This window comes from Carassius auratus, unplaced genomic scaffold, assembly GCF_003368295.1.
Source record: "Carassius auratus strain Wakin unplaced genomic scaffold, ASM336829v1 scaf_tig00008341, whole genome shotgun sequence".
Taxonomy (NCBI): domain Eukaryota; kingdom Metazoa; phylum Chordata; class Actinopteri; order Cypriniformes; family Cyprinidae; genus Carassius; species Carassius auratus.
In genome coordinates, this window is record NW_020523933.1 from 1 (window position 1) to 16,724 (window position 16,724).

Sequence of the window (16,724 nt, forward strand, 5' to 3'; positions counted from 1 at the left end):
GCATTAGCAGCACAAGGCCGATTCACAGGCGACCCGTCCCATGAGTACGAGCACACAGAGATGCGCATTAAGGGAGAGGGGACGATGCCACGGAGGAGAGAGGTCACGGTGAGAGAGGGCGTTTGGGTTACACGACACAGATGGACTATAACGACTATGCAGCATTCTGGAAATAGATTTAAAAAAATGAACAAAAGCCCATCTTCCTTGGCCATGTGGTATATCTGCTTTTCAGGATTGTGGAATGTTTGTGTCTTTGTAAAACACAGATCTTGCTTTGTTGGCCAATCTTTAATTTTCTTTTTAGCAATCAAAGAGTCTAAACATTTCGAGGACAATTGGAAACACTAAAAAATAATGTTGTGTTTATGTGGCGTGGCAATGTTTGGATGTAAAGCAACTGTTATTATTTTTTGGTTTTCTATTCATGGTTTATAATAGAGTAAACAAGGTAAATGGCAGGCGGCTTCTTGAATGTTTATGAAGCCATTAACGTGCCTCCGTTTCTGCAGGTGAAAGTGAATGAGGCGAGTAGACTGGCAACAGCCGTGTCAAACATCGATAAAGATGCATCTGTAGTGCCACGTGGTGCATTTACCAAGAGCCCCAGCGGGAAAGTGCTTACAAACCGAAGCTTTGGAGGTATGTTTACAGCCAAACTCTTAGTAGTTCAGAAGTGTTTGTATATGCTTTCCACCCGCAATCAGATGCAGCTGTGTGAGTAATAAAACTAAAGTCTGTATGTTTCCATTTCTTAATACAATGGAATCAATTTTGGTTCTCTGAAGACACTTTTCTTGTAATCAGTCTTCAGTTCATCTTATGTTGTCATTTATCTCAATCATCATCAGACACTAGATCAGTTTAAACTTTGCAACATGATTTGGGTACCATATGTCCCCTTTTCTCCCTGGACAGGATTTCTAAATTGCCAAAAATGTCCAGGTTTTGCCTTGTTCTCTGTTGACGTGCTCTCTACAGGTCTTTATGTATTATATGAGCAATTGCATTGTATTGAGCATTCTCTGTAAATCCCACCTTCTTGCTTGACACAACTGATCAATTATGTACAATTGATACAAACCTGGACATTTTAGGCAATTTAGTAATTGTCCTGGAAAAAGCGGATGTATGTTCACCCTACACTCCGATTGCAGGTCTAGATCCCATTGAAGCTGCAAAACTGCGCAACTATCTGCACTTCCGTGAGCCAGTTAACCTGAAAAAGAAGTCCATCCTGGAAATGTCACACCTAACCCTGCTATTGAACTTCCATAGATCCTTTGAGCGAGGACATTCCTAAAGGTAATGAAAAGGAACGATCTTTCATTACCTTCTTGGGTGATGATTTATTCGTGATGTGGTTTTATTTCCAGTCACAATATTGTTTCTGAAGGTACTGTGGGAGTCTCCAGCTCCCACCCTCAAGTCCTGTAATGAAACGTTTGCATTGAATCGGACCCCTTTTTGCTTTAGACTTAATGATTAAAAAGGTGAATAACACCTGTTAACACCACCATACTTTCCAAAAAATGATGCTGACAAGCAAATTGCATCTAGAAAGTCTTAATAGTGGTGGAAATATGAGGAGGGTGTAAAAATTCTTCTGCAAGGCATCCCATGATCCCTGTAGCTAGATTTCCCTGGGTTAATGACTGATATGATTTGGCAGCTGCCTAAGGCCGAGCGAAAGCCAAGGAGACATCTGGGGTGTTGTTCTGCAAACTGTAATCCCATTGTTCTCTTTTCTTTCTGGAAGAAGCGTTTGAGGGAATGCCATTTTCTACAACAACTATAAATTTCCCACTCGTATATCACGGTTACTCAAAAAACTATTCGTCTGTTGATGTTCCCTGCAAATTCAAGTCAGACATAAGCTTGCTGAAAGGTATTCATCAAGCATGCTTCATGAAGCATTTCCCATCGCTTGCCTACAGGCTACAGACCACTACTGATTGTTTAACATTAAGTTCCTCAAGGAATATCCGGTTCTGCTGATCCTGAATCTTAACCAGTTGGAATTTGACTTGTTTAAAATACTGAGCGAAGCACTGGAGCATCACTTTGAGTCTCGACATTTACTGAAAACAGCTTATGACTCTGGCATAAAAGTGCTCATTGCAAGATTAAGAGTGACCTCCTGTTGAATGGCATCCTCAGTTTCTCAGTAGAGTTTGAAGACATACTCAACTTACTGGACACATGCCTAGACTTTAAGTGTGGTAGAAACATCTCAGCTGTTTCATCAAAGGAGGTGATCTGTCCTTTCTCTCTAAGGGATGGCCCCTAATGGGCAATACTACACTAAGTTGATTTGTTTTGTCTCTAGAAACTGAAATAGTAGGGCAGGTTTCAGACAGAGGACATTTACCCGCCCTGTGTAACAGTTTCTTCTTTTCCTCTTGACCAGTCAGGTGGAAAAAACCTCAATCTTCTCTCAAAAAGGGCCAAAGGTGAACAGGTTCATCTGGACGGCTCAAATAGTGGGTAGAGAATACTGGAAATGGGCGGTGATATTTTGGCTTCACTCGGTTTCCTTGAATGTGGCCTGGAGAAGGAAAAGCAGGGAGATTTCCCAAGAACTTGGAAAGGCAGAAAATAATGTATAACTGCATGATTGTTTTAAAGCCAAACATCTCTGTAAGAAATGGAGGGTTATGGTTTTGTTCAGTGTGGATCGAAGTAACTTGCCAGTCTTATTTAATATTGCATCTTTTGGACGAGAAAATCGAATGACTACATATTATCCTCAAAAGCTTTTCTAATATGTGACGGTTATGTGTTTTGATGAGCGCTCTGTAGAACTGCTGCCCATAAATATTTAAAGTCATAATCAAGCAGATTCACAATGGACATTATTGCAGACTTTTGAATGTTTAAGTTGAAACATTGTTAGCAGTTTTATGTTACGTTATGTCTTCACTGGCATTGAGCTTCGCAGTACTGGGCGCAAGCCAATGCCGACAGCTGGATGCTGGGGCCACCCAGACAGAAAGACACCAGATCGCTCTCTTTATATATTGCCGTGATAATAGTTATCCATAACTGAGCCAACTCTCTGTCACATGACTTTTTTTCTCCATATTTTAACTCTGGCGTCTGTCAGACTATCACAGTCTGGACTCTGTCAGTGATTATGCGTAATGGGTCGAAAATTCTAGTTCAGTCTATGCAAAATGCTTTTTGCCTTCTTTTCCCCCTTTGATCTTGTACAGTAGGATAATGCTGGTCTTTTTGCTTACTGTGTGTGTCCTTCACGTAGGGTCATGGAGCCTCCAGCTTGAGCGGGGTGGGACTATGTGTGTATTACGCAGTTTGCTCTGGCTGGGTCTCACCTTCTTCCACATTCCCCAGACCCCTCAGCATGGGTACATCTACATGGGAGATGGACTGATGAACCTTGACCTGCCCTTCATGTTATAGCAGCCAAAAGGATTTTTTATGAAGACGGCAAAAGCTTCAATCTTGCTCTAAGCGTGAATGTGTAATCAACTCTGTTGATTTACTTGCACTGTAATTTTCTTTATTTAATTGAAGGAAAACATAAACATGTCAGCATGTTTGGAAAGTTGAAGTTGCATTGGTGTTTCAACCTTTCAGGCAGTCACAAACGTTTACCTCGGTTTTTCTTCATTGCAAACACATGCACACTAAGACACAGCTGAAGTAAGAGAAACACTTTATTTGCAAATCTGCCCTTGCAATATTATAATTTAACATTTCTCCAAATCACACCGTGGAAAGCCAAATCAGAGTTCTAGAGTTACATTACAGTGATCTCTGAATTGAAGCACTCTGGTTTATCAGTTAACAGTCTCTTGTGCCAGAGGCAGTGACCACCATGAAAAGGTACAAATCCTTTGTCATACTGTAGATCCTCTCAGTCCCATGTAAGTCGCTCTTTTGATTGGGTAAACAGCCGTGTCCATCAGTGCTTTATGTACAGTGGTTTGGGCTGTATCTGACATTGTTTTTCAGGGCAGGATGTCCTACAGTCATTCTCTTCTTACACCACTTCAGCCCTGTCTTGAAGATGGGCTTCACGGACTTCACAGAGTAACGTGTCAGATACCTGCAACAGAGATTGTCTGATTAATGACGTGTACCTAATCTAAAAATGGCATGAAAATATGACTCCTCAAATATGTGACATCATTCTCTTTTTAAGATAACCGTACCGGTTGAGAGGTGGGTTGGGTTTAGGTTTTGGAACATGGCCTTCAGGTAAAGGGGGTTTATGATCTGGTAGCAGTCCTAAAAAGAAATGAGGAACTGGTTCAATGATTGTAACTATTAATATGGATGCCAAAACAGAGGAGCAGCTGATTTTACATGGTTATATATTACACATAATCTATTAGTTAATATGAGATTAAAAATGCTGCATTCATAAGAGAGGCAGAAGAGAATTAACAGAATGTGGTTTAAACCATGTTAGATGCTGTATTACATTGACTTTATTAAAGCTGAGCAACACTGAGTATTTTCATATAACATAAACATTAGAAATCTCCAATTCACCTGCACGATGGGCCATCTGTACACAAATTGCTATCTTGGTATGTTCCTGGGCACAGAGGCCTGTAATACGCCGGGGAAGCATCCCACCATCTGAACGAATGAACTGACTGAGTAACAGCACGTCCTGCAGAACCAACCAGAGTGTGAGAGAGAGAGAGAGAGAGAGAGAGAAGTCTTAAAGATAATGAGAGAAAAATAACAATGCCCCTGATCATCATATTTGGGAGCACTTACAGTGTAGTTGTACTTGTTCTGTAGGTTCCATCTGTAGATGGGACAGGAAGCTGTGGGGTTGGGAGGCTGTGGTTGCTCAGATGAAGGCTCAATAACACCCTCTATCTGATAAAAAAAAAAAGTGACAAAAACAAGCATTTTTATAGAATTGCAAATAATATCAAGTTGAATTGTGGCAAACAGACAGCTGACACGGGTGAGTTATTGTTCTGTCCTGGATGCTTGATTGTTTTGTTTATAATTTACACCTTCGTTTGTAAAATGTAGATTTGAGAGAGAAGGTATTACTTACAACTGTGGTCTTGCCATCTTTCTTCTCCACCACTGTAAAAAACAAAACAAAACAAAAAACATGCACAATGATTTATGAAATTCCCTAATGTAAACATTAAAAGCAGATATATAATCCGATATATAATTAAAAATTGCATTTGTGAAAATGTTTCTGATTTAATTAAAATAATTTTGTTTTTCCATACAAATTACGTTCTCGGCAAAATAACTGAATAAAACCGAAATATAAAAAATATTTTTTTCAGTGTATTACATTAATTTATAACACGTCTCCGAACAATTTTAATTACATTTCAATTTAAATTAATGAAATATTCTATTACATCCCATATTTTCAATGTGCACGCAGACATTTAAACTGCAAATAACATGATATAATATAATAGCTCAATAACAGTTATGGCATGAAGAGGACGTTGCATTGCGCTGTGCAGATGTCCCGAGATCAGACTCCAGTAAACTCACCATGTCTAAGTCCGCGACACGGCGCACTCCCCAAAAACGAGAGCTGCGAGAAACCCGGTATCCTCTGAAATAAACTTTTGGTGCTGAGATGATTCTGAACGGACCACAGCGCTGCCCTTGCGGACTGCACAACACAGCGCGCCGCCATGCTTTCTCTGACATCCGCTTCCTGGTCAATCACGTGTTTCCGCCTCCTTGTGAAAGATGCTGCGACGCTCGAGGATGTCCGTTCAAATCCCCTGGAAGTCAAATGGAGCAGAGGCGGCTTTTTTGAATGGATGTCAATGGAAGCGTATGGGATTACAATAACAAAATAATAAAGGAATAATGAAGGAAGAAAGAACAGGGCATTATACAGAATTTACATTGACGTGTTAGAAATAAAGAGATTGCATGTTGGTTTAGTTACTGACTGGAAAAACAAAACAAATCCCTACTTATTAATTTCATATAGTCTTATGTGTCATGTTTTAATAAACTGTTTGTGGCTATAACCCCCTCCCCATACTGTATATTCACCTTAGTTAAGAAAGTGCATCTAATACAAATGTGCCACGGTGTTTTCTTAAAAAGTCTCTAGAGTTAGTTTACATTCATTGTGTTAAGCAACAAGTGTGGAGATATGAACTGGTTGAACACAATTAATGAATTTACTAATGTAATTCAAGGTTGTTTTTCTAAGATTAAAAATAGGATCTAACCCCTTTGAACTAACGTTGTGCGGCCTGGTTTTTGCTTTTGCAACAGTTTATGACTTCATGCTTATCATGAATGCAGTAGAGACTGCTTTCTAAGGGCTGTGCAATAACAGACGTTTGCCTCTATTACATATCTTGTCTACTATCACACTAGCTCAAAAAGAAGCAGGATAGTTCAAAGAAATGAACTACCAAAGGGGAAGAATGCAGTGGCTTTATCTGAATATACAAGGTATTGTACTGTGATTTATAATGACTACCTTTTGTTCACAATGGACAGGTTCACAATGTTCACTTTGTGTTGATGCAGTGATATATTTGCATGCTATCAGTCACTTATCTTGGACTTTTCTTTTGTCACTGTTAAAAATGTGCCATATAAATCAAACTGTACCTGCATTTTTTTTAGAAATTGAGCCTGAAGTGGTCTTTTGTTTCAAATACTCTGAAGTAGCAAAACAATTATTATTATTTTTTAATTTAGAAAAAGTTTAGAAGAAGAAAAATCACAGAGATTATCAGCAGAGGGACATGTTCTGACTTTGTCTTACAATGTTTGAGATGCAGGTGTTTTGCCTTGGGTTTTCATATCTTTTCTGACCCCCTATGTCCTTTATGTAAACAGACGTTCACAAAAAAATCAGATTAGAAAAACACAAAGAGCCAGTCATTATGTGATTATGCCTGTGGATGGTTTTCATTTTGTTGAGCTTTCCTTTTATTCTTAGACAAATTGTGTTGGTTAAAATGCTAAAGAAAAGGCAATCTTGCTGATGGTACAGTAGGTGATAAAAAAGGCTCACAGATTTGGTCAACTCTGTGCACCCTCACAAAGAAAGGCCTTTTTTATTAGTTGGTAAAGTTACGTAAAAAGGAAACGAGTATGCTTGACCACCTCATTCATGGTCCTTGGCAAACATCTCAATAATACTGATGGAAATGGATGTTAACTACAGCGAACAAGCACATAAATTCTCACGGATAGTTACTGGCCTTTACACTGGCGCCCATTGGATCTGGTGGGTCTTTTGTATTTCTGGCAGCTTCGCGAAAATTACTGGTGTGTTGAATAACTTTCACAGTCGATCCGAGAGCTCTTACGGTGTAATTGAAGGTCTCTGATTGTTATTATGTCTGTCCTACTTGATTTACAGATATAAGGGACGTAGTTAACCCCTGAAAGAGGGCACGATGAGACCTCAGGCAGATACTGTGCAGCTTCACATGTGACATCATATCTTGAGAGCAGAATGTGTGGGAAACCCTTTCCGTGAGCCTCAAATGCCATTTCAATGAGAGGAACCATTTGTGACTCATGATCAAAGACACAAATGTTGTTTGTTCTTTTATTAGTAGCTGTAACATTTTGGCACTCGTGATACTGTGCCGAGTCCTGAGGATGTTATTTTGTCTGTAACAGTAATGTAATCCGTATCGGCACATCTGTTGATCTTGAAATTGACCCAGAATTCAAGTGCAGCAGTCAAAAATGTGCCTGTTTTGGGATCCAGAGAGTGATGGGGATTCTTGTGTTTTGTGTGTGTGTGTGTGTGTGTGTGTATGTGTAGGTCGTGCTGCACAAAGCAGGCTTTGTTTCTCCAAACTCGTTCCTTCGGTCATCAACACTTCAGTGGTCACATTCCCTGACAAAAGTGCTGTGCAAAAAAATGGCATTTAAAGTGTCTGGCCACCTTCTCTCATGGGCTTTGATATTCAAATGCAACGTGGAGCTCCCTAAATAGCAGCTGAGCTGAGTTTGGAGTAAATCAGGTCACTTTCAGATGAAAAGACATCCCACGGACAAAGATGGAGGACAATGGCACCATGTTGATTCGGTGTCACAGTGAGAAGTTATGGATGCACGCAGGAGGTTGGCACCACTGAAACACGCAGGAGGTGCTGCTCAGAAAGAGCCACACAGAGGTCACAGCCAATATAGGAGTGCTAAAGAAGACAGAAACATTGGCTGTGGATTTAGAGCACCAGTCAGAGGGAAGTCTTCCTTTTCCTCTGTTGTGTTCATAGAGTAATTATCCTCTGAAAGATTAGGCACATGAACGCTAAGATTAAAAGTGTCATCGTCTCATTGTCTGTGGATTGTTTGAACTGAAGCTGGTAAAAATCAGTGCAGACTGTGTAACTGTTCTCACGCAGGCTCACTGGCCGACTTGGAATCTGACTGAGTTGAAAAGCCTCTCTAATTCAATTATTGCAGAAGAGGTTTTGCTGCCTGAATAACTTCACTGTAAAGCTCCTGAGTCAATTTCTGTAATTTGAAAACACACCATCATTAGTTCCATTTTTCCTGAATTAGTTTGAAACCAGACCTTGCAGATGCACACTTTGCACTGTATAATGCACATGAACATGTAAACGAAGCCTTTTTAGATTCCGTATTACTACACAACCTCAAACAGTGTCTCATCACAGACCTCATTCATCAGGAAAAGCCTTTTCAGACTCATTCCCTGCTTGTCTGAATCCAGATGGAGTGATACATGAATGATGGCATTCATAATATCCACAATGTGTATTCACGGCCCCCTGTCCGATCAGAAATCTGGGATATATCGCACTGCCAGAAACGTGAAATTTCACCCATCCGCACAGCAACAAATGTCTCCCTTTCATCCTTTCTCTGCCTCCCTTCCTCCCTCTTTGCCCTTGCTCTCCTTCTCGCTCTCTCTCTTTTCCTCATTCCCTTTCTTCTCTGCTCCCACACTGAAGCCAGGCGGCTGGAGAGGCTCTGGGTGTACGTGCGGAGTGGCAGAGCCTCTACTCAAAGAATCAATTCGCTTTTGGAGAAGCCTCGGGAGATTCAGGCCTCTCCATGTCCCTTTTCTTTCTCTTTCTGCCCAGACTCTTCACATCCGCCAGCTTCTATCCTCATGTGCCCTTTTGATTTTCTCACTTCCTCTCTCTTTCTCCTCTCTCTCTCTCTTGTGGTCCAGGCAAATATATTCGTACGCTTCGTCCCCATTAGTGCTAATGTCATGCAAGACACATCCCAGTCAACACAATGACCGATAGACTCCTGAGAGCTTGTAGTGCAGGAAAGAAAACATTCCCGCTTTTTTTTTTGGCCTTCTCCACTTTGTTTAGTTGAGTCACGATGTTTGATTTCTGTTCAACTTGTTTGCCATTTATGTCTTTGTCCTCACTTTTTTTTTTGTTATCTGATTGTTCCTTGTCCATTTGCATTGTTTCTGGACTAGAGCCGCCCACTTAGACAGGAGGAGGCATATAATGTGACCAACAGCAGTTTTTCAATCTGACATTGATATCTCATAAATAGGACACTGAACAATAAAGTGGTTGCTTTCTCCAATAATGATGCAGCACTTTCCAAGACAACACCAACACAAGACATGAGGGTTAAATGTGTACAGACAGCAGTCTCTCTAAGGAATATCACATTTATTTGGGACTGAGCTCAAACAATGCTGAATATATTCCAGATATCAAACTGCCAAATCCTGTATCTACAGGTAGTTCTTCCACAGAAGTGCTCTTTGTAGTGGCTTGGTACCTTGTAAACAGAACGTTTTGTTTTCCCAAAAGACCAGTGAAAGCATTTGCACACAGGCTCCCTGATATTGTGTAGCAGACCAGACAGAGCTGGATAGTTAAAGAAAGAGCTCACCGATTTTGTGTTCATATGCACCAGATGGTAAGTGACCTCTGGGTGGTCCGTCGATAAATCAGAAATGAGATTGTCACTGGATAACTTTTAAAAAGGAACATGATTTTGTGACTTGTGTCCTTTGTTCTTCCCATCATAGTTTTAGCTTTCTCACTTCTTCTCAGGTGCTTACCATGGGACCTTTAGAGGCTCTCATAAACAAATCAGTACACCCATCAAATAGATTTGTAAACTATTTGTTTGTAACAAAGTTTGACCTACATAGCCACGCTGGTTCTGTAACACACAACGCCAGTTCTCTCTAAAATAAGTTAGAGTAGGTCATATTTCATTATAATTAAAACCTGTTACTGAAAAAGGAGGTGTTGCATATTGTCACGTTTCGTTTGCTCTCTCTTTTGCACGAATCTACTTAACCTCAGGCTTTGAAATATGAATACACTACGTGCTTGTTTGAGCTGCAATCCATGTGACGCCTCCCATGACAAATGTGCCTTTCAGAGGAAATGACCACCTGCCATGAAGATGACATCACTGTCCTCCACCCACTATCACTTATTTATCAATTATTTACATGACCATTTGATTATTATGATTTACCCACTGCGGCTGGGAAGCTGTCAGAAATATATATGTACATATGTGCTGAGTACTTTTGACATTTGAGCAGCACTAGATATATTGCATTAGATAACAAAATAATACACCAAGTGACATCTGCAAACAAATAATGCATGATATTTTCTCAGAATTAGACTGTGGCTTAAGTGTCTAAATATTTTCAGGTTTATATAGCCTGAACTGCTGTGGAAACATCAGGTCTGTTTACCTGTTACTGTTGTGCTTAAAGTGTCCAATAGGTGGTGGCATAATTGTTAGAGATAAAGCTTGTGCTACACTTACAGCGTTGAGATCATCTTTTAACTGTCTCCTGTCCTGATCCATGTGGACTGGGAGATGTGCCAGATAGGAGACATTAGAGCAAAATATATAAATAAAAAGGGATCTGCCCATCTATATTTTTCTGAATGAACACAGCACAACTCATAGTAGATGTAGTCTTATAAAACTATTAAGTACTCATGAATGTCTTCAGCACTAGGGAAGTTATTAATGCTAGTCTGGAAAGTATGCGCTTAGATAAGAAGTGTTCCTGCTGACAGGCTCGTAAGTTAAAAGATGAAATGTGAGACTTTAATAATGCATCATTGTTTTTGTTATCAAAATGACCTTCATTAGCCCCCAATTTATCATTCTTGAGTCAACACAATGAAAGAAAAAAAAAATTCTAGAAACAGTTTGTAAGTCTGGAGGACACTCCATTCACATACTTGCAGCACTTTGTGTGTGTGTCTAAGGTGGATTTCTGTGAAAAACCCCTATGCTCTGTTCACCTCTCAGTTGGGGGTCGTTCACTGCCAAAGACTCAATACTGTCTCCTCCAGCCTCCCTGTAAATGTAGAGAGGAAAAGCAGGTAGTCAAGAGCTTCTTCAGTCTGAAGTATATGCCTAATTAGAAGACGCAAAAAGTGAAAAACAAGGAATTAGGCTGCAAAGGTCAGAGACCATATCCTGTCGTTTTAATGTGCATTTATATCCACAGAAAAATTGCAGTGAATTCCATCTAGGATATTCTTCACTATTTTTTTAGAGATAATAACCGTAAACCATTTCAGAGTTTTATGTTTGTGTGAATCAATCATTAAGACAATATGAAACCATGAATGAATGCATTATAGTGGGAAGGGTAACTGCAAGCGTCACTGATCATAAGATCATAAGAGCATGACATCAGTGCATAACATGACATCATTATCACCTTTCAGCTGCTGAGCGAGTATAATGTGAGTGAGTCATTACAGCGAGAACATGCATTTTGGAATGGCAGTGTGTGAATTCTCAGGTTTCCTATAAGTATCCTATGATATATTTCAGATGGTGACATCCTGATATGGCTGATATGTTCATTTGTCATGAGTTTGTTTGTACCAACTGGACTAACTGCACTGATATTGATCCTGATATTGTTTTACAGCATAATGTAGTTATTGTTAAGACTAACTGCAGCAGACCAAGGTGAATTGTCCAGCAAGAACCTGTTCCTTTGTTTACATCAGTTAGTTTACTGGCAGAACAGTAGATCGAAGTGTAGCTTTTGAGAATCACTGGGCCAGAGTTTTAGCATGCCACCTGTTTAATGTTTTTCCTTCAGTCACTGTGCAATTCTTCTTCTTTTTTTTTTTCTTCTCCTTTGGCTCAGAATAGGATTTCTGTTCCTGCATCATCATTCGACTTTTGCCAGGCTTCTGTGGATTCTGTGGGAAGGTATTCACCACACATTGTGTATTTTCAGAGTTAACCTCATGTTTCAAACCTTTTCATTTTTTGCTTTGTTTGAAGATGTTTTTGCTAATATTTAGTTTGAAGCACTGAGGGAACACTGACATTGAAGTGAACCCTACTGTGTTCGGTCTGTGAGATTTGTTTAGCTGCTTTTGAGGAAGAGGCGCAAGTGTTTGGTTTTTCCGTTCTTGCATACTGCCTCCTAAGAATTTCTATCCATTCAAGAAAAGCCCAGTTGAAGCAGAACTGGATGTTGCCAAGCGGCTTGGTATCATGCTGCTTGAAGAATCGCCGTTATGTTTTCTTCTTCGCTTTGGCAAGTTGAAAACTAACACTCCTGGTCTTGCATCACTCCCTGAAGACGCTATTCTGCCCTTATTGTCAAGTCAGCTGGAAGTAATAATTTAATTCTCTTTGTTTTGGACAAAGATCAATAGCGAGCATTTGTTAGATTCTCGTTTGAGCAGGTAAGCCAGACATTTACCGAAATGCACAAAGAAATATGCCAGAATTGCCTGGAGTTCCTAACGAACTAAGGTGATGGATAATGAAAGTTGAGGAATTTTTTTACTGCAAATGTGAAAGTCAACTCTTGCCAGTAGTTAGTGAGAGGGCAGATCTCAGACCTCAGCACAGCACATGTTTTGAAGCGGTGCAAACCTGATGAATCAAGCTGATCTTCATTCATGCCCCTTCAAAGAGATCAGCATGACCTTAAACTCCTGCTTTCACATCTGCTTGAGCAACAAGAGAGTGAATCCCACATTAGGAACATTTTGGTTGGTAAAGACACGCATCTACATAAAATCCACTTTACGTGTGTCTCTGCATGAACGGATGTTTGGACTTTGCCAGCGGACCAAATCAAAACTCTGACCTAAGATTTATCTTTCCATTACAAGCACCAAAACACACACTGATGCTCAGCCCTCATGAGCAGATGAAAGAAGGACTGCTTGACACAACACTTTGTGTCTAATAAGGGATGCCTCTTATTGTTGCATCTGTTTCTGATCAGTGTTCTTTCCATGGCATGTTAGCCTGACAGGAAGTGCTTAGCAGAAATAAAAGATACAGTTCTTCAGAACTGTGTGGCAAGGCGCTAGACCTATCTTTTTAAGAGCTTGTTTGCGCTAAACCAAAATAAACCCTAATTTAATGTGCCTTGTTTCCATTGCATCTGTACTAGACCTTGCAGCATAATTTCATGAGCAAAGATTTAATGTCATAGTATGCAGGAAAGCGGAATGAGTTTCTGGTTTACTTTTCAGAATAGAAGTGTTTTAGAGAGTATATACAAGAAATAAAGGCTTTTTGCTGCTATAACTATAACATATTACAGTGTGTTGGTTCTACAGAGCTGCCTCGCTACTGTGAGAGACTGTGATTCAGTGTTCTCAGTAACCCGTAAAAAACAAACCATCAGTTTCTACAGCGGTGCTGCACTGTCCAACAGTCCAAGAGGGACTTCCTACATTCACATGAAGTTTCTTTCCTTCCATAAGCCTGACAGGCTTTTGATTACTATATAGGGCTCATATGTTCACCGGCTCCCCTACCAAGGTGAGTATGGATCTGATTAGGGGTAAGTGCGCTGAAAAGAAGCCTCAAGAGAGGTGGCTAATATAAAACAGACCTCTCTACAACACCAACAAATCATGACGAGACCTATCTCTGTCTCCAGGATACTGGACAAACATCTTTTCCTCAGAAAGCCCCATTGAGTCAACTTAACCTGAACTATTGCTTAAGATTCCTCTTTTTTTTTTTTACCTGAAGTAATATCTATATTGCTTAAGGCTACAATTTCTTTGCAGTTAGAGGAGGCTTTAGATGCCAGTAACAGAAAGTGTGTGAACTAGGATAATCTGTGCTTTAGGGTTTGATACCACAGTTATGACCATCCCTGGAGATGTCTTCGGGAACTTGTGTTTGGTCGAGAGCTCTTTGTAAACTTTTAACATTTTAATATTCCCAGTATAAAACCACTTAGGTGCTTGTTGCTCTTAGAGCTGAAGCCACCAGACACAGTCCAGAGACCGTTCTAAACCTGTAAATGATCCTAGAGGAACTTAGTCGATAAAGATTTGGCCGTAATACAGATTAATCTTTTGAGGAGTTTGGTCTAAGACTTTATTAAGTTTATATTTGGGCTAAACCATACTTTACCTTTTATTATGGCGAGCCTAAAATAAAGGGTCTTTTAAAATCTTTAACTATTGATCTACCAAAGATGCAAGTCTCTGAAGAATGTGAAAAGCATGTCCAGATATAGATGAGGTTTAATCAATGTTTTTGCAGTCATATTATCGCTAAATAACCACAGCGAGTCTGAACCCCAGATATGGATTAATTTTACACTTCCACTGAATATATTGGCTATTTCTCAGTTCATCATCTTGCTTGTCATTACTGCTTTGGCTTTTGGGGGTCTAAATTGCAACCACGTGTTTTCAGGACTATATGCTTTGCCTTTTCTTGCAGTCATAATGGAAGCATAATGTCTCCTAATGAGAAGTCTTTGATTTGCCTCTGTCAGTCTCCAGCGAATCCAGTGGAATCCCTTGGTATATCTTTGATTCAGCGATGAAGAGTGGCTTTTCAGCATTAGTTTGAGAAGACAAGTAGCTTCATAAAACCACAACCTCTGATAAGAGAAGCCCACTTGGCTTGAAGCCTGTTAGATCAGTCAAAAATTACTGGGAGCTTTGCCATAATGGTTTCAAATGACTTGCCATTCACTGTCAGCCCAGCTGGGTCTTTATCGCATAGTATTTTTTCAGTACTGTATATTTGCTTTAATCAACAAGAAGATATTTAACAGAGACCGTATCCTTCTGTGATTTCTCAACTTTCAGGGTTATGACCCCGTCTCCAATATATATCATTAGAAGCTGAATGTTCACCCACTAGGGAACATTTTATCCATGATCTGTATTGCCATTCTCAGCTTACACTGTGCATAAGAAAAAAAGCTGAGCCTTTCCATGTCTGGACTGACCCCTTGTCTAGTCCGTACTGTAGGTTTCAGCATGCTTGTAATGTCTTGTTTAGGAAGTGGACTCGGTTCTTTGTTGGACTGTGTGCACCGCTGGATCTGGAGAACGAGGCCTCTGTTCTCGCAGGTCTTCCCTTTAGGAATGTCTGGCTAGAGGCTGAAGGCCTGTAATCCTAGTATCCTGGCAGTGGAGCGCAGTGGACCTGCTCCAGATATTGCTAAGAAGCTTAAAAAAACCCAGGCTGTAAATTCAATTACCCTCTACTTCAGAGTACTATGGTGGTCACGTGAAAAGAAGTCACTTGGATTAATATCTTATTCTGTTCCATCATTGTTAATAACAACCTCTCCTGGGCTGGCTTCCCCAAGTGCCCCTGGGGAATTTGCCCCTACATCCACCAAGAGCATGCAGCCTCTGTTTGGACTGTATGGTATACATCGAGCGCAGCGTTAGTTCAGTCAGGCCACGGAGGCAAAGACTGTAACCAGCTGATGCGGTCAGCTGTCAAAACGCTCCAGTCAATACCACTCTCCTATTAGACACGGGACATATATACGTGGCACCACTGCTCAATAAGCATGCTCAACGGCTCGCAACCCCCCTCCCTCCCCATTATAAGCATGAGCATATTACTGTGCACCTCTGGTTGTTGTCTTCTTTGTTTCAGATCACTAAGGCTTTCAAATCTTAGCTGGCATGGACCTCACTGCTGAGAGACACTCATCTTCATAACCAGGCTAAAGGATAGATGTCCCTCTGCCACATCTACATGATTATCACTGTTTGCTTTAAAGACATTATTAAGAGTCTTAATTGTCATTTATTTCTAAGCTGATGGATCCAGGGGGTTAATGTTTAAAGCTCTTGTATGTTCAATTATTCTGGGAGCAAGAACCCCCATAAGGAACCATACCGCCAAAGATAAATTGTGTTCAATAAACTCAAGTAAACTTGCCAAAGTCATTCCTGTCTGAAATTGTCTTAAGAGAGCGCAAGGGTGTTTTTCGCGGATATTCTTCCATATCACTATTGTCCCAGTCAATAGCTATTAAGCCATTCTAAATTTAAAAACTCTACTCAAATTCAATATTTGTGTATATTAAATATGTATGTCCTGATAGATGCATGCATGCCAACTGGCTTGTTTTAAGAAATTTCTTGCTTGCTCCCTCTTATTTGTTCCGTAAGATGAATGTTGAAAGTAGACAGCTATTCGCTGTAACTTAATGTTTTAAAGCAGTAGGAAGCAGAACAACGTTCCATTATTTTAATAAAGCCAGGATGAGACCAGACCATTTTTATCAGCTTGTCTCAGCTTTTGACTTGTGTCGCTTAGGGACTGGCGGTTTATTTTGGGAGGAGTGTCTGTGAGAGACTTACAAAGCGAAAAAAGTAAGGTCACAGAGTCTATTCATTGTTGCTTTTCTTCTATCCTACTCCCTGTAGAAAAAAAGGAAAGCGTTTTTTCTGAACATGATAATGTGGAGGAAGGTTGACAGAGACCATTTTAGTTCAGTTACCTTTAGT

The 16,724-nt window shown here is 40.2% G+C and overlaps 1 protein-coding gene and 1 pseudogene across 1 annotated transcript; one reads left to right on the forward strand and one right to left on the reverse strand.

Annotated features, from left to right (window-relative positions):
• The first annotated feature begins 455 nt into the window (after window positions 1–455).
• LOC113071861 (radial spoke head protein 9 homolog) lies at window positions 456–3,492 on the forward strand (annotated as a pseudogene).
• A 170-nt stretch (window positions 3,493–3,662) lies between these two features.
• On the reverse strand, window positions 3,663–5,662 carry LOC113071860 (39S ribosomal protein S18a, mitochondrial-like). The gene is made up of 6 exons (XM_026245164.1): window positions 5,515–5,662; window positions 5,048–5,079; window positions 4,756–4,860; window positions 4,522–4,645; window positions 4,179–4,254; window positions 3,663–4,072 (listed from the first exon to the last, which is right to left on the reverse strand). Exons 1-6 carry the CDS (start codon window positions 5,660–5,662, stop codon window positions 3,937–3,939), a joined length of 621 nt encoding a protein of 206 aa, XP_026100949.1. The 3' UTR covers window positions 3,663–3,936.
• Window positions 5,663–16,724: the final 11,062 nt, after the last annotated feature.

What these genes read in the sequence shown, in the direction of transcription:
- LOC113071860 (XM_026245164.1), bottom strand. Translation starts at nt 5,662, where the DNA reads ATGGCGGCGCGCTGTGTTGTGCAGTCCGCAAGGGCAGCGCTGTGGTCC. An exon ending in AAGATGGCAAGACCACAGTT is followed by an intron (nt 4,861 to 5,047) that starts GTAAGTAATACC and finishes TTTTTTTATCAG; the next exon opens with ATAGAGGGTGTTATTGAGCC. An exon ending in CCCAACCCACCTCTCAACCG is followed by an intron (nt 4,073 to 4,178) that starts GTACGGTTATCT and finishes TCTCTGTTGCAG; the next exon opens with GTATCTGACACGTTACTCTG.